Source organism: Micromesistius poutassou (genome assembly GCF_964030765.1).
Source record: "Micromesistius poutassou genome assembly, chromosome: 6".
Classification (NCBI taxonomy): Eukaryota; Metazoa; Chordata; class Actinopteri; order Gadiformes; family Gadidae; genus Micromesistius; species Micromesistius poutassou.
Window position 1 is genome coordinate 4,616,960 of NC_140276.1, and position 23,515 is coordinate 4,640,474.

General features: G+C 42.6%; 1 protein-coding gene across 2 annotated transcripts in view; it reads right to left on the reverse strand.

Annotated features, from left to right (window-relative positions):
- Positions 1 to 6,454: 6,454 nt before the first annotated feature.
- LOC311345522 (glutamate receptor 3) overlaps positions 6,455 to 23,515 on the reverse strand; it is a gene marked incomplete at both ends in the record, with an annotated part of 83,177 nt that continues 66,116 nt past the window's right edge. The window contains 5 exons of one of the 2 annotated variants that reach the window (XM_084469942.1): positions 6,455 to 6,700; positions 8,163 to 8,277; positions 12,324 to 12,571; positions 19,750 to 19,948; positions 20,525 to 20,898. In XM_084469942.1, coding sequence (XP_084326068.1) covers positions 6,455 to 6,700; positions 8,163 to 8,277; positions 12,324 to 12,571; positions 19,750 to 19,948; positions 20,525 to 20,898 — 1,182 coding nt within the window. Of the gene's footprint in view, positions 6,701 to 8,162; positions 8,278 to 11,299; positions 11,415 to 12,323; positions 12,572 to 19,749; positions 19,949 to 20,524; positions 20,899 to 23,515 lie in introns of both variants that reach the window. The other variant, XM_084469941.1, reaches the window with a different exon arrangement.

Here is a 23,515-nt window from a genome sequence, read left to right on the forward strand (position 1 = left end):
GTGTCTGGTAGAGAATAATAGCTGGCAACTCCTAGCCACAACATGGCTTAAGGAAACTGCTGGTCTTGTGGGTCACTCCTGGGTTATGATTAAGCCTAACTTTCAAAACAGGATACTAGTCATCCATACTAACACCATCTATAATAATGGGGAAAAATCGGATGTATTGCCAAAAAAAGACATGTCTTTCCCGTATCTCACACATACTGCACAATTGGCCACACTGAGCTTAGGTCTTGAGAATCACAAGTAGAATCATCTTCGCAATGCACTGGGGCAATCCATAACGAGCAAAAGAGATTAGCTAGATGCCTTCCTGTCTCTGTCTCCCTCTAGCAGAGACAGTGTGATGTATGTACCATCTGCAAAGGTACACAGCAGCACTGAGTGGTTCCTGGAGCATGCACCACAACATCCAGCCCTAAGGGTGTACGGAGAATAGCTCTGTGGTGGAGAGATCGAGAGAGAGAGGAAGAGTGTGTAAACATATCCACTTTGGTATTCCTGTATAGGCTTTGTGCAGAATCCCAGATAGTACCCTGAAAATGAGATCAGTGGCTCCTGTGTTTTCCCACCGAATATTCCGGCCTATCAAGGACCATAGGGTCATCAGACATTACAGCACATCCACACCACTGTGTCTCCATTCAAAGGAAAAGCAGCTTACTAATGTGGGCCACCATTGTCGTGGCAATATACTCATGATTTAAAACATTACTCCTCACTGCTGCTGTGAGTCAGAGAGATGATTCCCAGAGGAATATAATGTGTTCCCTGATGCAACCATAGGCTAGTTTGGTTCCCCATCCTCGCTGCCTCCTATTCGCCGTTGCTGTGATGACTGAACATTTTTGATTGCTGTTGCCCAGTTGAAAGTGCAGAACCTTCTCTCCTGAAGTGTACAAATGAGATTTTGACAGACGCTTGCGGCATTGCAGAATCAGGCGACTCTCACTGGCTACGACAAGGGGAAACCATTAATTCATCAGTTGATTTTTAAGCTCAATGAGCTCAATTACCAGGATGACGTGTGACATGTCAAATATGTCTACATTTCTTGGGCCTTTGCAGGATGTCCCTCCTAACTAGTGTCCCCACAATAGCCACCAAGAGACAAAATGCAGGAAATATTTTCTGAACGAAGAAATGTTTTAAAATAGTTCATGGTCATCCCATCCCCAGAACCACTCTCAACACCTTTAATCAGCATTTAGTCTCCTGCCACACATGCGTTCGGCGTGCGGAAATGAGGTATTGGCATCTTTCTTGACTCCAAGGAAATAAATGGGAACATGAACTCTTTCCATCATAAGGGCAAATAAAAAGAAAATGTGATGGCCTTCTCCCTCCATCCATTACTTTGACCAAGATAGAGCTTTGAAGTCTGTGGCTGACTCTATCAGCGCTTGTCAGGTTAGAGAGAACTAAGGAATGGAATCCCAGAGGTTTCCTTCCATTCACAGGGAAAAATGTACTGCCATATTGCATATAGCTCAAACATATGCACAGAACTGTGACAGCCCAAACATGAAAGTCATGTGTCTTCTAAGTCCATCAAAGGAAACCAATTGCCATTGGCATCGAGGAAGTATTTGGGATTGTGAGCCAGTTGATGAATTTGACCAGCACCCATCAGTAAATGGTGGAGGCTTGGTAGGTGTTTAAGAGTGTGTCCCAGCAGTGAATAAGAGGTGCCACTCAGGGTGTCCATAATCAGAATCATGATTAACTACTTCCGCGAATGTTTCTGCATGCCCAATGATCAAAGTTTCTGAGCCTGTCTGCTCTTCTGTTGCGCATTTGGCCAAAGCCTCTGAAATCACGTTAGCACCATATTGTATGAAGTAGGAAAGACAATGTATTTTAAGCTGCAAGGCATAACTCACAATGCTGTCGTTGCCATTGGTCACATAAAGAACACTTTGTCAATTGTATTTGGCATGTCCCTGCAGAAGCTGTGAAGAGGTGTGATGCACAGATGTGAAGTCACACTCGGTTAACACGGCATATTAACTGTGTTAATTGAGCTCAACAGAAAACACACCCTTGTTATCATTTACTCACCTGTATATACTAGCACTGTCGGAACCGTAAACAATACCATGTACCTTACTCTTAAATCATTGCTAGTGGATTTATTCTTAGACTCCTCTATCTAAGACAACTGAAAATTGCCACAAATTGGCAGTTAAAAAAATCTTTCAGAATGGTGAAATTCTCTCTATATTTGGCATTGTTTTGAAGGTAGCAGCGTAAACAGCATCTCGGATGGTTAGAAGTCAACGGTGTTGTGCAGTGCAGCTCTTTGATTCCTGAAATCACCTTTCCACTAATCAATGGCTCAAAAGTGTTGAGAGGAAAGCGATTGCAGCTCTCTCCTTTAGAACTCTATTTGCGCATGTTGTCCTGAGAGAGGACAGAGTGGAAGACTGTGTCTCAGAAAGAAGTGGGGGAGTTAGTGAAGCAGAGAGAGAGCTTCTCTCCACGGCAGTAATCAAAGTATCTTCCCAATGGCACCTTTCTACTGCGTCTCTTGGGTGCTCTCTGTTTCTCTCTGCCTCGCTGCGTCGGTGACACACACACACACGCACACACGCACGCACGCACGCACGCACGCACGCACGCACGCACGCACGCACGCACGCACGCACGCACGCACGCACGCACGCACGCACGCACGCACGCACACACACACACACACACACACACACACACACACACACACACACACACACACACACACACACACACACACACACACACACACACGCGCACACACACAACCACAACTCAATACAGTGCCTGTAATCATCAGAACAACAAAGTCCTCAGACCAGATTGACTGCCTTACAGTCCCCATCCTGTGGAGACAATTTGGACCACTGTGTCCTAATCGCATGGTTCAACACATGAGGTGGGCTCATTTCACAACACTGTGTGTGTGTTGGACACAGAACGTCGTCCTGGGATAGAGGATGAGATGCGTTCTCCCCGTTAGGCCTGAGGGATGGGTTTGTCTATCCATGTCAGGTTCGCAAAATAAAGGGCCTTGTTAAAATTTGCTTGGACCTCTAAACTTCACACATTCTTCTATTTCTTGTACAGAATTGAGGAGCAGAAAAAGGCACAATATTCTGTGTTTTTTTAGGGGGCGGAATGTTGAATGGAATAATTATTGTGTACTGGCAGGGCAGGAGCATTGTCATGGACCGCTCAACAGAAACTGTTTTCACTCCTGTTTGAAGGCAGTCCAAGGAGCATAACAAAGAACAGTAATTCGGAGCAAAGAGGTAAGAATATGAAGAAGAAAATATAAATGAACATTTCATGCCTCAACAACATCCTTGGTGCGTATTCAAAGTCTTTCTCACATGACAGGGGGATGAAATAAATGATTAAATAAGAAACTATGATATTTGTATACTCTATGCTCATGTGAGCATTACCTCGATATAGCAGTCCTGATTTCTGCAATGCCTTGTCATTTCAACACAATGCAGACCTAATGGAGGCCAATACAATGACACAGACATGCTTAAACATCAATTGACTACTGTACCTATTGATGTATGGAAACCTTTGTCTTCAGAGCATATTGCATTATATTGCATTAGTGTTAGTAGTGACTTCAAACCTCAAACCCTAGTCAAGGAGCCTAACCCCTCCCTTGTCATGAATCCAACCACACTCTACCTATTTAAGTCCCTTCGGATACAAGTGTCTACTAAATAGTAATAGATACACGCCTTACTGAAAACATTTAACAGACTGTAAATGTTTAGTAGCCATTTTTGGTTATGAGTCAAAGAGAGTGAGAGTGCATGGAGGTTTGTAAGGGGCTGGTGGTTTTTATAACACATTATTGAATCCTTGTCCCAAAGCAGCTTACACCCAGAGGGGTAGGGATGGACAGAGAAAGAGAGACAGATGAGTGAGAGAGTGACGTAGAGCGAGAGAGAGCATGCAAAATGAAGATGTCAATGGAACCCTATATCAGTCTTTGTGGGGGGGGTGCAGATGGTGCCTGTTATTGATCCCCACACACACACACATGCACACACACACACACACACACAGCTATATAAACTTGGAGAAATACACAAACAACCGCCATCTGTATATATTTGCCCAGAGACAGATAGTTAGAGATACTGATACACATCGGTCAGCTGGGATTAAGGCAAAAAAAAAGTTATCTGTTTTTTATCTAACAAATTAAATTAGAAAATTGGATTGTCGTGTTAACACTCACATGTTAGAAAAAAAATAAACCAGATAATTGAAACATATTCAAAAATAGGACATAATCATGGACCACTGTTTTCTGTACATTTTATTTACAAAATGTATTAAAATGATCTGTACAACACCTCGTTAATGAGGCTGAGCTTCTGCATGCACTTCTTGCTCGTCTGTATCCATTACAATGCCTTGAAATGTTTGTCTTTTTGGAAGGTGTCCTTAGAAAAAGAAACAAAGGGTAAAACTGGCTTTTACCGAAGTATAACCAGGTGACAGTGACCTACGATCGGTTGTGAGTAGCAGATCTCTTCAAGCATCCTTGATTTCACATGCAATTTATTTAGAAATAAACCAAAGCAAACATCGAAAATCCTGGGGAACCATGTCTCTCCTTTTGTCACCGTCATATAAATAAATATCATTTGATTAAATGTACATATCTTTTTTACAGCACTTCTTTTGTCAGTTTGTTCTTTTTTCTAGAAAACTAGCTCTCCATAGCTTAAGGTGGTTCGATAACTGTCCTTCTAAATCCTATGGAATCACAGTCTTTTTGAAATAACAGAAGTTGGTACAGCAATAAGGAAATGTGCTAAACTTTAAGACACTCCCTGTTACAACCTTGTATAAATCTATTTTCAATTGTATTTATATATATATATATATTTATTCATTATATATTGTAAAATTCCATTTACTAAGTAAATTCACCAAACACTATAATGCTCATAAAAGAAAACCGAAATCGAAAGCAGATCACAGCTTGTCGTAAAATGTGTGATTGTTTAACAAAGTTTGAATTCAAAATACTACTATTTTAAAAGCCATTACTGTTATCCATTCACTAGGATTGCAGTTCATCTATATTTTAATCATTGCTTTTGTTTGGCTTTATGTTTCATGTACAAAAGACTTTCATGACTTTGTTTCAGGGAAAAATTTGAAGTGCACATTTATACGAAGGTGCCCAGGTTTTTTCACGTTCACTCACTGAAGATAACACACTCAAAACGGATCATCTTTTTTTTTCTTCCAACATAACAAAACAAAACCCTACAGTCATCCGGTTGCATAAAAAAAAAAAAATTAAAACACAATGAAACTGAAAACACTCTTGGCAGTGTTGAAGGTTTGACATGTGACCTGCTTCAGCCAGTGTGTGTGTGTGTGTGTGTGTGTGTGTGTATGTGTGTGTGTGTGGAGCCGTAGTGAAGCAGATCACCGTCTCTTCTCCTCATATTCGTATATCATGGGCTCCACCAAAGCTCTCAGAAGACGCACACAGCAGCACCAGAGATTTTAGAAATTCTCCACTTCTTCATGAATGTATAATAATACTCATTCAATATAATCTGTCTCTGTCTCTCTCTCTCTCTTTCTCTCTCTCTCTCTCGCTCTAATAAAACAATTACAGGGTCACCGCAAGTAACTCATGGCCTATAAAAATCTATTGTCTAGTGTCTTACAGTGCTTTGAATAATTTCTAATAAAGTCATTTGTGTAACACCAGTGTAAATCTGACGACGGCAGGAGAAGGATGAAGCACAATGGACATATTGATCACGAGAAAAAAAACAATCAAGCCTTTGTTTTACAAGATTTGACCTCAATATGGCACTTGAAAATGTGCTTAGGTTGCAAGTGATGGCTTTAGTTCTCTCGCTCATTCAATGTTTACAGGTCAAATAGGGTGATTATTTTTCACAGATCAGCTCATCTTTCCTCGCAATGGGGGCTTGAAGCAAGGAAAAAAAAAAAAAAGCAATGCCATTGCCAATGGGGTTTGCATTGAGTGGACTCTTGAGTTCCATAAGGCACTGAAAGGGAAGGGACAGCTTCAGCTCTGCCCCTCCCCTAACCCCACCCCAATGACCAGTCCTGTGGCATCAATCGTCGCAGATTATCGTTTTATGTCCAAGCGAGAAGAGTGGGCTTGGATCTTGATTCCCGCTTCGATCCCTTCCTTCCATCTGCAGCCGTTCAGTCACAGTTGTAAGGGGACAGTGTGAATACGGTCTGCTAGACGCCCGCAGGACAGGAAACAGAGGAGCAGAGGAAGAGCAGAACAGGGAGACACTTAAGGGGTTGTTTGAGTACACTTTGGATACACATGGGCTGATTGATATATATTTAAAATGCATTATTATCAGTGTCGCTCTTAATCAACAATGTGGATAAGAGGCTTCTCAAGGAACAAGGAGACAACCTACCTTTAAATCTTAACGCTCTCGGTTCCGTAGACGTTGTAGCCTTCCCTGTATGTGGCAAAGTTCTGGGTGTTGGTCGGGGGAGCGGGCTTAAAGTTCTGGGCATTCTTGGCCAATTTCAGCCGTTTTGTTTCTTGCCGTGATTTATAACAAAACTCTATCAGGGCCACCATCATTGCCAGCCCCAGCCCTCCAACCAAAATATAGAAGACACCAGCCACATTGCTAAGGCTGAGAGCACTTGTCTTGTCCTGGGAAAAAGTGATTGACATAGTTAGTGGGTTGTACTGGAGCTTGTGACCACAGAATTCTAATTGTTCTAGCCCTATAATCCTGAAACAGGCTACTAACGTAAACTAGCCTTAAGCTATGCTACGAGTGCTAAGTCCTCTTCACTGTCTGGTGCTATTCAATGGCAGATCATATTTATAGACTTTAGAGCTATGAGACTAAACAAACTAATGGGGTTCTAAGGTTGACTCTGGGCATTTAACCATAATAAGGCTTTATCTGTGGTTGACGTCTAGCCGCTCTAGGAGCACCTTTACATTGCCATCGTCGTACCACTTGTTCACTTAAAAAAGACTAGTGAGCCAACTCTTATTTGCGATCTGATGGTGAATGTAGAGACTCCCTGTCCTACTGTGTGTAACAGTAATATGCTTCTGACCACGTTGTGGGAAGCTGGTCGGTAACGCATAGGTCGAAAAAACTCCTATCTGTTTCTTAGCGACATGTACGTATAACTGCCATGGTAACATTGTCATACAGTACAGTCAAATTCATATTATTGGATGAATAGCTAAAAAAAAAAGATCACTAAAAATTAGACCATTTTGCTGCTGCTTACTTGCCAAACATAATTATTCAAAATTTGTTTATGAGAGTTTTACTTTTTGCCGTTTTAACCCTATGACCGCGGACATTGTAAGACAGGCTATCCGACAATCCTACCCATTAGTAAGCTACTTCTCAGAGGGTTAAATAGTTGCTTAATTAAATTGTTCAACTTTTTGTGGGGCGCAAACAGCATCAAACGTCACACATCAACAAAGACTTTTAGAGAGGCACCCCAGGGTGCCCTGGAAGCTTCCAGAAGGTGAACAGATGAGCTTATATCTGTTCACCGCACCACTAGAAGCTGAAGAATCTAACACACACTTCCATGCAAACTAGTAATAACACAAATAACTCAAATTTTAATCAAAAGTTTGGTAAATAGAAACAGCAGCATAATGGTCAAAGTATGTATATGTCAAGAGTGAAAATGAGCAAAAACAGTTGCCGTGACTGTGGCGGTCTACAAACTGATGAATCTCTTTGGCACGGTTACAGTTTCCCCAAGATGTTATCGTTATAGCCTATTAAAAAAAAAGTGTGGAATTCTGTATTTGAAAAATGTGGAGTAAATAACTTTCGTTCCAAATAAATGACCATGGCCACAAAAGAAAAAAAAACTTCCTTTGCAGTCATTTTCAAGGGGAAACAGTGCCCTAACTCAAAAGCTACAAAAACGTTCACTACTTTGATTGTGGAGGAAAATGAAAGATAACAAAACTAATAAAAATACTAAAAAATTTAAGAAAAAAATGTGTGGAAAATTAAAATGCAACTGTAGATGTAAGATAAATCTTTTCGTTTTTTTTTTTTTGCATATGAACAGTACGTCAAAATGCAATTTGGAATCAGTACAAAAGACCTACAGCGACTGACCTTACTTCCAGAGTCCTTCGTTCCACATTCACCCTTATCGTACCACCATTTGTTTTTCAGCTTGTCTAAGATGCCTTGTTCACTGAGTTTCAATACTGCAAGGTTTACAGGAGTTCTTCACGTGGGAAATAACATAAATAACATTATATTATGTTATTTTATGTTATTCAACTTTTTTTAAACTACTACATACTTTTTAAACCAACAACAAAAAAAGCGATAAAGCAGGGTCCCTGGCTGTATCAACATCACAGAAACACAGGCAGTCCTAACCTATTACCTTCATCACCCCTATAGCTAAAGCCAGGGTCTACCCATATCGCTTTGAGTAATCGGCAGGCGCTGTCAACAGGCCGACGAGCAGGTACCGATGGTACAATCTGCAAGTCTATGTGTAAAGAAAGGGGAAAATATAAACAATTGGGCTCTATTTGTTTGTATTGGGGGGTGGGGGGGGGTGGGGGGGGGTAGGGTGTGTCAGTAACAGACTCCAGGGTTCATCACAGCGTTTTAACCAACTCAACCCAACAGGGACCTCTCTCTTCACAGACAGGAAACACATAATGCTTCATGAGGATGATGTATGCTAAGCACCTGGAACCCTTCGCTTCCACATTTGCCAACGCCGCAACTTGAGATGCTTAACTATGTTGTGGTGATCGCTGATGGGCCATTATAACACCCAAGCGACGATATCGTAAGACGTAAAAAAAAAAAAAGAAGACAACCGTAATTAATTCCGAACTGGTTCCACACCTTAATGAGATTGCCTAGCCTTTAACATGAAGGATTAGCATCACACCAGCCACAAACTCTACGGGACTTCAGAACCAAGCTTGGCAACATGGCGGTGAGGAATCTCGCAAGGTACCCCACAATCCATCTTTGACAGAACCGTAATTGGACTTGAGGACTTAATGTCTGAACGCTGCATAAAGAGAAAACTAAAAATGGCACAGAAAAGAAAAGCTAGACGATATCTATCCAATTGGGTAAAGGCAGTGCAGTGTTAGAAAAAAAAAGTGACAAGGCAGGTCCCCCATGAACAATGTCCCCTATGTGGATCAGGGCGATGTATTATGCACTCAGGGAAGATAACACCACTGTATATCCCTCATAGCCTATCTCCCCAAGCACTTTGTGGACATTGTGTTGGCTCAGAGAGACATTGATTAACAATGCAATTAGGCAGTAACATGTTCAGTGTCTGAAACTCAATCTAAGCCACACTGTGTTGAGCCTGAGGGCGAGAATAAGCTGTCTTTGTGTGTGTGTGTGTGTGTGTGTGTGTGTGCAGAAATAGAAGGAAAGAGTATATGTGTTGAAAGAGTGAATGTGAATGTGTGTGTGTGTGTGTGTGTGTGTGTGTGTGTGTGTGTGTGTGTGTGTGTGTGTGATTTGTGATGCCTGTTTGCAACAGAGAGCTCTAAATGAGAAGAGGTATAGCCAGGCAATGAACACTATGCCCCAGGCTGCATGATTTCTAGTTGAAGCTTAGCCCTTCCTCCTCCTCAGACGGCCAGGAGACGGCAAAACAAGCTGAGGAAACAAACGGTACATACCTGCGAACCATGCCAGATCGATGGGGAGCATAAAGAGACAAGCAGCGAGAGCCTCACTCTCCTCTGAGGGCGCAACTCGGCACGGTTCAGTTTCCCCATTAGAAGACGTCTTAGCTTCTGCTAGCAAGGTTAGCAATAGCACGATTTGAAAGATGAATCCACAGTAGGTGAGTAATACGGGAATAATAAGGCAAACTCCTGGTCACACGTGACCCCTGGGACAAAGTGGTGCGGCCCATGGTTAAACATTGATCTATGCGATGAGGCAGACCCTTAAATACTACCTACTGCAATCAGTCATCAAAGTGCAGGGTCAATCGACGGCAATTAATATGTCAGGGCGAACTACAGTATCCTACAGCTTTATCTGTCATTGAACCAATTAGGTGACCTTAATAATTGCACATGTCATGGCAGATTAATTTGTCTTTACATTGACTGGCCAACCAAACGTCCCAGGGTGTGTGCCGTTTGAGACTAATATAGTAACAGCACCCCATGGTGTTAAGTAATTGACCGTTTGTAAGTAGGCCTTCGTTTTTCACAATTGAAGGACCAAGACAGAGCCAAAAAAAGGGGAGCCGTTTTTCATGTGTCAGAGATATGGGTTGCTAAATAACGCAAATAAGGATGATAAAGGGGGACAAAAAAAAGTTTAGGGTTGGTGATTCTAAATTAGAATTCTCACGTTTGCCCGGAATGCTTACTCCCCTCAAGACGCCGCTGTTCGCCTCGCCTACCCTTCTAGCCACAGCTAGAGCTGCCATTTTGGGGCTGAAGTCACAAAGGTGAAGATGACACAAAATTGTTTTGGGCTTTGTCAGACCAGCCTCGGGGATGTTTGTTTCATGGGAAACAACTGTGAGATGAATCCGTTATTATAATCCAAGTATTTGATTTTATACCTTATTGGATAAAATGGGGGATGACCAAATTTTATTTGGCATCAAATATTATACTTGCATATAGCTAGCCTACTCCTCTAAACTGCAATCTCTGCAATTGACTATCATAGCTGGCCTACAGATGTATAAGGCTAAACATCTGTTTCCTCAACCTTTCACATCTGCAGGGCAGCTAACTGAACACGGGATTCATCCTGTCCACTAACAAACCAATACGCTTAATCTTCCCTCACTAAGGTAACCTTCACTCACAAAATAGAACCTCTTTCTCCAACAAACACAACTCTCCAAGAGAAAACCCCCACATCTTTGACTAACAAAACCATTAACCTTCAAGCTGCATCAAAGCCCTGACTCCCATCCACTATGTGTCCTTCACATAAACCCAATAATACATTATCCTCTGTTTTCTGTTGGTCAAGTAAAGGGCTTCCTCTGTTTGATTGAGTTGTCAAATCACCATGGCCAGGGGGACTATCATCATCATCATCATCATCATCATCATCATCATCATCACCATCATCATCATCAGATGGCTTATCGCTCTGCGTTAGGGCAGTAGCCGTAGCAGGTTGGCTGTCCAGTTGGTTTGGTTGCGGTTGGGTTACTGTAACAGCCTTGCCGATTACTCTGAACTATGGTACCCGATTGTGGTGACATCGAGGCTGACCTTGGAGTCACCTCCCCCGCTGCCGCACTCTCCCTTGTCGTACCACCATTTGTTTTTCAATTTGTCCAACAGGCCTTGCTCATTCAGTTTTAAAACTGCCAGGTTAACAGCATTTCTTGAAACGATAAAACATAACTTGTAAGAAAATGCACAGGTCCGTGAGAAATCTAATAATAAGTAAGCAAAGTAATAATAATGATAATTGTTATAATTCAAATCATAAAAAATACTGTTGTCTATCAAAATAATATTAATTAGTAATGGTAGAAAGACTACCGCTATTAGTGCAAGGGGTAGTGTTGTAGAAAATTAGTCTGGTCTAGAATTGTAAAAAGAGGGACAGATTATTTGGGAATTGAGAGATTAGGGAAGCTCATATCAGGGTAAAGACAGTGTAAACTCTCGGCTAGGTGGCATGGAGGGTTACATTGTTTCGAGCCGAAGTGTGCGGGATGGGGACACTTGTCATTGAGAAGGAACGTAAACACAACAAACAGCATGCAATTAACAATCGTCACAAGTGACAGCACAGCTTTTAAAGGCTAAATTGAAAACCCATCCAACTGTTAAATTAAAAGTGACAACACACAACACAGACAGGTAGGACGGCACGCGAGACAGACGGCGAGATTGAGGGGAAGAGAAAAGCAATAGCAAGACAGAAGGGGAGAGACATAATTACTGTTAGCTTTAGACTTTAGCGTTATAAGGAACGTCTACATTCCAAAACTACATCTAAACATCTAGCGAGAGCAACGGCATCGACATCAAACAAACAGCGGTGTCCGATGGGCTTGGGGAACAAAGAAGATCATACCACCGTTACCTCTGCGTCCGCAAACACAAAATCAACACCAACAGAAACCACAACAGCAACAACAACACAACAACAACAACAACAACAACAACCACAACCAAGAGAAAGAGGAGGAAGAAGAGAGTGACAACACAAGGGAAAGGGGACATCAGGGTAGGTGGAATACTATAACAACAGAAGACCATATTGTTATAATATCCCACCCACCTTAATGCTGAGCCTTTGGGCGTGGCCACTCCGTAGCCCTTGGAGTCCAGGTTCCCGCCCACTTTCATGGTGTCGCAGGGCTTGCGCTGTTCGATGTACTCATTCATGGTGGACTCCAGCAGGAAGGCGAACTTGCCCTTGGACTTGCGCACCCGTGCCACGCCGTCGGGCGTGGTCTTTGCGAACACAGAGGGCTCGGCCGATTTCATGTACGACCACATTTTCTCATACACCGCAATTTTGGATCGCTGTGCGGAGAGAGGAGGGAGAGAAAAGGAGTAGTTTAGATCCTGGTTGTGTTGCGGTTGTGTGCGTTTTTTTTCTGGATGGATTCCGTCACGTTGTTTGTAATTCATAATCGAGTACACCACAGTATGCAGGAGTATTTCTAGATATCCCCGGAATGCTGTGTGATATCTCTAAATACTCCAGGACAATGACGCGGTATTGGGCGGGGGGGAAGGAAATAAAACGTACGGGCCTTTATGAGATTATGAAATACAAATACAAGCAGAATCCATTTTCCTCCAGCAATATCAATGTGCACTTTGTTGAATCCCGGAATTTAAATTCGCTCAAATTGAACGGGGAACACATAATGCAAATGGTAATATTATGTAGAGTTGGAGAATACATATCACCCGCTTGGGGGCTAAGCAAAAAAAAAGTTCCTACCAATGGATAAAACACCCCTTTGCATTCGTAAACAGCGAAAAACAGATCAGCTGCAAAAGAGCATATGCACTTTTATAGACAACATATAACCGCAAAGCGGTAAAATATACGGTTTAAATGACCAACCACGACCAACCTCGCTCATAACTTTATTATTGTATCCCTCACATTGTATGCGAGTACATAATGATTTTAGCGGCATCGATAATGCTGTCAGCAGCGATTCTGTGAAAAACAATAAATCAAAGTATTCGCTCATAACTTGGCTTGTATACCTAACATCTTGTGCTTGTGTATGATGTTTTAATCGGCCGTGTACACAGTGGGACAGATGGGGAACGGTCTAAAGGAGGCCATGAGGGTAACAGGCACGCCGGTCCATGGCATCATGCCACCGCACAGATGTGTGCGCGCACGTGTTTCTGTCGTGGCTCTCCCTGCCTCCCGGAGGTCAGGCTTAAGGCCAAAGTATACTACTCCGTTTCCGTAATCCGTAATCCGACTCCGTAACTACGGAGACCCCTCGAGCATTCCCAGTGCTCCGTCGGGACGTCGGATACGCAATGCAATTCGCCGCCCGATCGATCTTATATGCCGACTACTAACCATGTAAATAGTGTTGAAAATAAACTTCCAAAAAAATTCTTATTTGGTGTCTTATTAGTCCTAAATGTGAAAAGTAAACAAAGTACAAAGTAAATAAGGTGCAAAGTCAAACCGGGAAAAAGTGATTCCGGAAATGATTTTGTTAGAGGACCAATCACAGCCCTTGCCGTCTCCGTCCGTCTCCGTTGCCTCGACGGAAAAATATTGGATGCGCACGTAGAGCTATGGAGAGGGTCTCCGACAGGCTCTCCGTCGACGGAGAGGGCTCTCCATATCTACCCACAGCACATTACGGAGTAGTATAAATCCACCTTTAGCGACACAGTGGCATCTGAAGGGAAAGGCAGGGGGGGCCCCTCCATCTATAATAAGTATCAATTCAATTATTCAATGCCTGCTGGATTTGCTTTGGCATAGGCGTTGCAGGCATGACGCACGTGGAAAAAGATGCCGTGTTAAGCAGTGACAAGTCTCTTACCGCGAAACACGTGGACTTGGGAGTGTGCGTACGAGTGCCTGTGTGTGTGTGTCACGCTGGTGCGGAGATCTTAGATCAACATGTGTGCTGTGGTGCAAAATGCGGCTTGGGTTATTACCATAAAGCAATTAATTAAAAAGGCCGCCGTTGATGTCAGTGGGGGTATCAATAGCGATTTTCTTCGTGAAGGCGAGAACTGGACCAATTGAATGTTCGCACAATGTAGGAATTAATCAGGACTGAGCAGTCGAACCGTTAATAGGCATGAAAATGCTCACATATGCAGTTAATACAAAACAACTATAGAGCTCCTCTGCACTATATTTATGTATGAAATGACAGCAGAGGCATTACATGCGTAGCAGCTTGACAAGCATGTAATTTTCTCAATTGATCTGCATTCTTGACCCTGATAACCCCCCAATTCCATGGATGATGCTTTGGGACAGCGGACAAAATTATATTCACTCTACAATGCTGCCAGCAGCCATGGATAATCAGAAAAATATTCTGAAAATACAGCTTCTGTCAACAGCAGAGGATTGGGACTAAAGTGTGTACAAGTAATACATCCATGTTGAGCAGAGTTATGACTGCATTATTTACCGTAAATTAATTGTATAGAAATTAATTCAACTGTTATTAATAAAATGGTGAAAAAAAGGAAACATATCGGTTGATTCTTTTGTTGACAGAGCAATCAGTTCAGAGGTATTTGTCACAGTGTAGCATGCCAGCGCGAGTCAAGACATCTACATAACACAAATAAAACAGTCAACATGATGAATGCCTTCTGCTTTGATACCAAAATACAAGTCTTCTACCAATTTAAAACCCTGGCCATCCTAGTTCCACGCAAAGAAAAATAACCCTTTCGATACCGTGTGTGGTTCCTTAAAAAAAAAAAAAGTGTCTCTGTTGATAATGTGCTAAATTTGTACATGTCAAGACCTTTATTTTGGCAATTCCCCCCCCCCCAACTGACACCCTCCTCAAATGCACAGAAAATAGATTTGGGCATTGATTACTGACGGGAAACACAAGAGTGCTGCCTCAATGCTTTATGAATTCAATTCATCAATATGAGACTGAGTCTAAATGGGGTGATTTGTTTCAACCAAAGTCAACCACTGAGAGGCTTTTAAGAAGAAAGTACCTGATATGAAAGAAATTATGCATGAAGGCAATGGTTGGGAAACACGCGGACAAACAGACACACATATGCGTGCACGCACACACGCGCATACACACAGACACACACACACACACGCGCGCGCACGCACGCACGCAAACATAGTTCGCTGACAAATTCATGCACAGCGTAACACATTGAAAGTCACCTCTGCATCCTCTTCTCAAATGCAATCATCCACATTAGGGTCTACAGCGGTCATTTGAAACATAATTAGGGCATAATGATCGCGAAGGTCCATCATTAGCATTGGAAATGAAAATATGTTGCACAATTATAGACTTTCATAAATACAACATTATGAATTCACATGGCATAATGCCCTGTTGAGACACGTTGCAATTCAGGTGGACTTTTCAAACAATCAAAGGGAGTGGCGTGGTGGGCTGTAACGACTGTAATTAAAGCCAGCCACCAATGAAGGTGTTTCTATCGGCGGTGCGTTAGTCCCCGTTCCGTAATAGGCATTAGGTGTGCCTTAAATGGTGTATTATTACAGCCATAATTATCCCACATTATCGAATGAATGGATGTAAACGATAACTGCTGCAAAAAGAAGGTTAGAGGACAGACAATAAGGGATGGCCTTTTTTTCATAGAATCCCCTGGCCATAAATTCATAAAAGCACAAATCATATACATACGAACAAACACAGATGTACACAAATGCCATGGGGTGCATTGTCATTAAAGAGCCACTCGCCTGAATAACAATTGTGAGTATGGGGTGAGGTGATGGGGGGGGGGGGGGGGAGGTGGGATAGCACACTCCGTTTCTGTCAATGCTGCTCTTGTGACGTTCAACAAGGCCCTCTTAGGACAAAGGATCAATTCATAGAGACACAAATCATATACATACAGACAAACACAGATGTACACAAATGACAGAATACCACTTTTGTATTTTGCAGCAGAAATGCAATGTTATTTCGATGGTATTACATTTGACTGTGTTGTTGGATCTGGAGTGTGCATTTCCCATATCATGGCTAAATGTGCCGTACCATAAAAAAAAAAAATCCAAATCACAGTTGTGTGTATGTGTGTGTGTTTTTGTTTTGTTGATGTTACCTCTAAAGTTCCCCGGGTTTGGTCAGTCAATGTGCAGCGATGGCATGGGGTTAAAGTTCAAAGTCAAAGTGATTGCCTCCTCCATTTTAAATAGCTACTTAATCTGTATTGATTCTAGGCTACACAGCGTTCTCAGACCTCTGCCCACTGCCCTCCGACTGCAGCATATTTTTAACTCCCGCCTCCTCCTGCATTGCAGGGAGCTCCCATTATGCTCCTACATACACTGCCTGCATATCTAAAGTCTACAACCCACACAGCATGCACACACACACACACACACACACACACAAACACTTGAACAAAGACACACACACACACACACACACATGCACACAGACACATGCACAGCCACATGCACACACAAACACACACACACTATAACCTTTCCCAGCATTTCCTCCATTTTACTTGCGCATTATTCTGTTTGTGGACAGAACAGAGCATCCTTCACCCTCCTTACACACCCCTCCACCTCCACCCCCAGGCCCCATCTCCACATCCCGAAGCCCCTTAATATCCACTGTGCCAGAACTACCTGCTTCTCAAGTGCACAGAAATGAAAGCTGATGCTCTGGGGGTACATTGTCATTGAAGAGCCACCTGGTACGGCCAGAATACCAATTGTGAATATGGGGTGAGGTGATGGGGGGGAGGGAGTAGGGTGCACACTCTGTGTCTGTCAATGCTGCTCATGTGATGTTCAACATGGCCCTTGAAGGACACCCCCTCTGCTCCCCCTTGGAGGTTAGCTCCGTCAAATCCTCTACCCTCACTTTTATCCGCCTTTTTCCCCCTCCTCCCCTTTATGTAAGATTACAAGGCTGTAGTCTTTGTTGTGGGAATATTTTTTTACTTCAACGCTGTTCCCAAGCACAAAGTGACATGGGGCTTGCGGCTGGCGTGTTAATGCAGTGGAGCTGTATATAATTAAGGAGCAAAAACATAATCGTCGTACATAGTCTTATAGGTTCCCTTTGACTGCAGCCGGAGAGGGACCAAGAATCAGCTTCTCATTAAACAGGAAGTGTTACAGAGGCCACAACACCACAACAGTTGCACTGTATTGCACTGTATTAGTTGTACTGTATCCTTGAGTTGTCGCAGTTTAGTCTGCCGGTGACTGCACGCAAGCTGTCGTCTAACCTCCACGGCAGCCATGAGGAACAAACACGTTTCCTTTTCAAAGGCTATAAATTATGCAACAAATGTTTTGAGAAGAGATTTCTTTTCTTTCTACTTTAAAGTAACAACAATTTCTGTTTGATTGCCATGTAACAAAAATCATCAAGGAAAGCCCTTTCTACCTCCATCCTTTCACAAACAGGGGAAATTCTATAGTCTCCTATAGCTCGTACAAAAACTTCCCAGAGCCCTAACCTAAAACCATATTTCAGAAGATATTGTAACATATTCCATGTCGGAAGAAAAACGACACTTCATTAGTTACTAGCCGTTTCTTTGCAGACTTTGTAGAATCTGTGGAAAGGCGTGGTAGCGTGTGGCAGCTGCTGGAGAGGAACAGAGACCTCCCCCATGATGCTGTCTCCAGGTAAAGCACCAGGCGAGGGGGGGGGAGGGGGTGGGGGGGAGAGAGACAGGAGAGAGAAGGGGAGGAGGAGGACGGCAGTACAACGAGCAGCAGATAAGCCTGGGACAGGCAGCAGAGGAGCGGGCTGGGCTTTGGGTGCCAAGTGCCTGCGATCATTACCATTCCACCGAGTGTCATTCATTCATTCCTTCATTCATTCTTGAGTTTGGCTTTCCCTGTATGTTTATGTATCTGTAACTGTGATCAAATGTATGACAAATAGACAGAAATATATATAAACAATTCTGTTTTTTTTTTTTTACTAATGTTTATTTGTCAAGGCATAGGCATATCTGAAACATGAAGGAATGTACTATTTTCCATTTCCAGGCACCGCTGTAGAGCCAACCAGGTGAAATCATGAAATATTCAGGCTACGAGTGTCAGGGACACTGACATATGTCTTGTTTGAAGCATTAGACCTGATTTAAAATGTCCAGACGGTTGATGCTGTATGGGTCTCATTAAGCCTGAACATATTTCTAAAACAGGTCTGAAATGGAATTGAATCTACCATTAATCAGTGTGTTTTTTCTTCTTGTCAGCTCGCTGTAGTTTTAATTAAAGGTGCCTTGGAATTGCGGCTCACAAGGTTCATTTCCTATTTGAGCAATGAAAGTAGGACATTCATTACATGAAATATTGGAAATCTGCTACTCCCAGACCATCTTTCCACAATATTCTGTCAGGAAGGGGAACTAACCTGTAATTGGCGTTCCACAGCTGAGTAACAACTACAAACACCTTTATATCATGTCTGGTAAAAAATACTTAATATGTAATTTCCATATATGTGATCTATTCAATGGTGATCAAATAAGCCAGACTATCGAGTATGCCTCTTTGTATAACACAGCAAAGCATGCTGGGAGTTCAGTTCAAGGCCATGCATGTGTGTGTGTGGGAACCGACCCCGTAGACAGGAACTTCCATCTTCGCTCAAAAAATGTGGGTCTAATTTGGTGTTGTTTTGTTGTTCTGAACCATTCAACTCAGGGGTAGCTCAACATGCCAATAGACTGCAGCTGTGAAACATGAGGATTGCGCTGCGGTTTCTCTCTCCATTCTAACTTATCGCCTTGCAGTTTGCACGTTCACACCACTGACCCGCCGCTGTAACCATGTGCACAAGCTTTGAATTTCACTGCGAAAGGCTGCACCGTAGAAAGGCTGTGCCTCTCTTTTGAGTTTGTGTGTGTGCGTTCAGAGAAGGAGTAGGAGGGGGATCCTAATCCTTCTTAAATTCTGTGTTGGGTACATTTTTCACTTAATTGCACAACTAGTTCCTGACGCTAACAAACATATGGCTTACTCCATCTGAAAGATAATTCTGACATTCACTTCTCTTTGAACCGCAGGGCTTCACTTCATCAGGTCCAATTTACCGGAGACTGCAAGCTTAGTAATTATACGTTATGAGTTGACCCCTTTGAGTTTGCACCTTATGAGGGTGCTTTGATTAGGCTCCCGTTTATATCACCTCTGAGGCTCTTCAGCGTTGTTATCGCTGCTTTCTGCTGACTGCTCCCCCACCTCAAGGTGGAACACTGCACCACTGATGCATACATTTCACATTCATGTCACAAGAGTTCAAGGAGTACTGAGCGGAAGACATGCAGCATTTGGTGCAATCTTAAAACTGGCTTGAAATGGTGCCTGCTTAGTGCAAGGTTGAAGTCTCCCACCAGGCCATGCTAATTTATTTTCCATCATTCCAGTAAGACTCCTTTCAAAGACTCTGTCCCAGTGCTTCTTTAATGCATTATTAAGTAATGGAGTGCAATCGAAGTCGCCTTTGGCCCCCTGTACTCACCCTAAAGAACTCCTTTGTTGAGCCTGAGTCAAGAGTTCCATATGCGATCTCTGTTTGCTTGGCGAGATCCTCCGCGCTTTCAATAGGAGACACCATCCTCTCCACAGTGAGGAAAGCAGCCAGATTGGCTGTGTAGGATGAGATGATGATGAGGGTGAAGAACCACCACACACCACCCACAATACGCCCAGACAGAGACCTGATAGAAGGATGTCAAGAGAAAAAACAGAGACAAGAGGCAAATAAAAATAGGATTGGAAATAGTCACACATAATATGCCATGGCTATTAACTGCTAGGGCCTACCACTAGCTCTGTAATAGAACCATTGCATCATTCATCAGAAACGCTTTGTGAAGCCATAAAGAACAAAGCATATGGCCATGGGGCGCTAAATGCACTCAAGAATGACCTTTCATTCCAATTTAGAACCACCTGGGTTCGAAGTTAAGGAACCAGCACAGCCCGTAGCCATATGAAGATATTGATTTAACCATTTTGGTCATGGCAATTTCAGTAAACCAATTCCCAAACCCTTTCAAACGTAAAGTGTGAAAATGACAAAAAAAAAAAAGCCTGAAGGAAATAAAAATGGAAAGAGTGAAGGATCAAAGTAAGCATATCATTTGAGCGATATAAAATAAATGCACATGCTGTCTAAAGAATGTGGATATGATAGAAATAACCCATATTATACTCTACATTTGATGACCCAAAAAAAAAATCACCCAAAAAAGTCCCATGTTCCCCTCTAGCACGCGCAGCGGGGCACCTACCTTGGTGAGATGTCACAGCCCTGCTGCATGAAGGCGCCCAGAGAGAACCAAAGAGAGTTGAAGATGCCAAAGTCGTTTGGCGGGTCAGGTGGCGTCTGGGGGTCTTTGGTCTCATCCTGCTCTTCGAGGTTCCATTCGTATGGGCTGAAGCGACTGACCAGGAACAGAACCACGCTCACACCGATATAGGCAAACACTATACACATCCAGATCTCATAGGCCAGGGGATCCAGGAAGGAGAACACGCCGGGCTTGGACTTTTGTGGCTTCTTTATCATAATGGAGATGCCCAAGCTCATAAAGGGCTTGGAAAAGTCTATCACCTCCTCTCGGACCAGTGTTATGGTGAGAGGCGCGACAGCTATATCGGCCCTCTGGAAACAGGCATACGCACAACAACAAGTGTTAGTTTGACAACATTGAGACCTAGGCTATAATAAAGTACAAATGACTGGTGCTGCAGACCTAGCAATTTGGAACAAGAACAAGGATTAAACTTTGAACATAGATGTATGTAGTGTGGTAGTACCTTTTGGAACTCTACAATGCTAAATATACTTAAGTTGCAGGGCTGCTAATTAGTTTGTTCTGTTCTAGGAAGTGTAGCAATGACCTACTAAGAGCTAGTTGAAGAACATTAAGACTGTGGCAAGTCCATAACAGCAAATTAATGGTAGTGGATGCTTGTTATCCCTGCAGTTAAAAGGGGATTTACAACCCGTATTAAACTTCTACAAAAGGTACATTCACGTTTGCTTCTTAGAATGGAAAAGTACTGCATATACTCATGTTATATACTCTCTCTTAATGTGCCCAATGAGGTTCATCTTGTAGCCAGAGCACATACAAATTAAATACATTAACCTAGGTGTGTGATAAGAAGGATTCTGTCCACACCAAGGAATGACAAAGAAGAGAATAAGCTTGAGGGAGTTTTAAAGTCCAATCACATTTGGAGACGGTAAGAGGCCATCCAACAAAGCAGATGGATTTTGGTGTCGCAATTGAATACATCAGTTCCAATTTGCTTGTGGTTATGTGACCAAAGGCAGGATGCTTCTATCAGAGTTAATATTCAATATGAAACATTAGAAATACCAGGAATCGACTCCTCAATATCTCCTTAAAATGTTTTTTTTTGGCTTGAACAAGCTTGAACTTGTGGATGAGCTGGAAGAACGTAAAAGGCTCAATAGGAGTAGATTTTAGGGACCACCACAAACACACATCAAATTCTCATATGGTCAGCGGATCCCAAACAGTAAAATAGGGCAGAATAAGCTATTTAGTGTTCAATTCCTGAATTGATGTCTTGTGTCAGCTCAGTTGCCTCAAAAATGCTTGCAGCCTACACACTATCATCTTTAAGCTATTCCCTAACAAGCCAGCGTCTCGCATTTTAAGAAAAATTTCTAAAATATAGAATGTTAGTTTATCCACAACATAAAAAGCGAAAATAACAATAAAAGCTAACGCTAAATAGCATTTGCAAATTGCAAGCTATTAGCCAAACAGCTTTTCCTTATATTTTACGTAAATTAAGTTATTTTCCTCTTGCCTTTGCTCCCTTGCTCATGTCATGTAACACTTACACAACACACTTACACAAATGGAGCCACTAGTGCTTTTCACAAACACATCACAATTAATTTATGTGGCAAACAAAACTAAAAACAACTTATGAGTAGCCTCTCTTAGTGACTTTGTGACTCTGTGGCTGTGTGTGTGATTAATGAAAAAAAGAAAAATCCTGACTGCCCTCCAGGCAGTGATGCATGAAGTACTTTCTACATGGTACTCTAGGCTGGGGTGAGAACAACACCACAATCATGTATTTCATACAAGGTCAAACCGGGAGCAACAGCCAAATAAAGAGCTAATAAACAGGACGATTTCTCTTAGCCATGTCAACGTAACCATGTAAAAGCTCTGTCCCCATTTGGACCCCTGCACGGACTCAGGTACTATTCAATCAATGATGAGGGAAACAACACAATAAAAAACAGCCTAAGGCCTAACCTTTAAAAAGACAACTAAAATCAAATTAATTTACCGGTCAAAAGGTCAAATCGTATAGAGTCATTAGTCCCCAGCTTACCAGCCATAAAAACGAGACTCCTAGGAAATAAGCAACTTGATAGGCAGAACTATTTTTTTCCCTTCTCTTTTCCGTCTGCTGGGAGAGGACTTTTCCCATTCCAGGGATAATTTGGTTGCGATAGCACATCAGACCAAGCAATCTCTCTGGCTGATTGTTGGGGAAATTGAACAGATGAGAAAGGCTAAGCCCTCATGCATTTTGTATTTGGCCTCTGCTCAACTATTGTGGCCATGGAGAATGGTGGGGGGGATCATCTTGGAAAGCTTGAGGTGTTGCAACAGCCTGAACCTTCTCCTGCTCTCTCTCTCTCTCTCCCCCCCCCCTCTCTCTCTCTCCCTCCCTCTCTGTCTCTCCCTCTTGCTCTCTCTCTCTCTCTGTCAGATGTAAAACACAGCATGGCCCTCTGCTAATGTGAACGCCCAACCTTTATGGAGCGCCACACATATGGAACTTATTCTTTCCAAACCACAACCACCATTCAGCTGTTGATTTTAAAGCAGACTTTCTCAGCTGTGATTTTTACAATGCTGCATATCCATCATACACATCAAACAATGGACATAATTACACAATCACTTCAAAGGCATACGATCGTTTGTTCATCAAAGTGATTACAGTATGTTTGCCATATGGTCATATTCGCTCTGCACACCTACCTTTGTTTGGAGTGCGGCGAGATAGACTAAGCAAGAGAGATTTATTGCAACAAACAGCACTGAGAAATTATTTCATTTTCTCCGTCTCAAGAAGATCACCAACTCCCCCGATGCTTTTTTTTTTCGGGGTTTGTCTAAACATCACTCACAGCTGAACTACCTAAGACAGAGCGAGTGCTTTGAACTTTGGGCTGATGAGCTGATGAGTTTCAAAACTGGAGTTGGTGATGACCT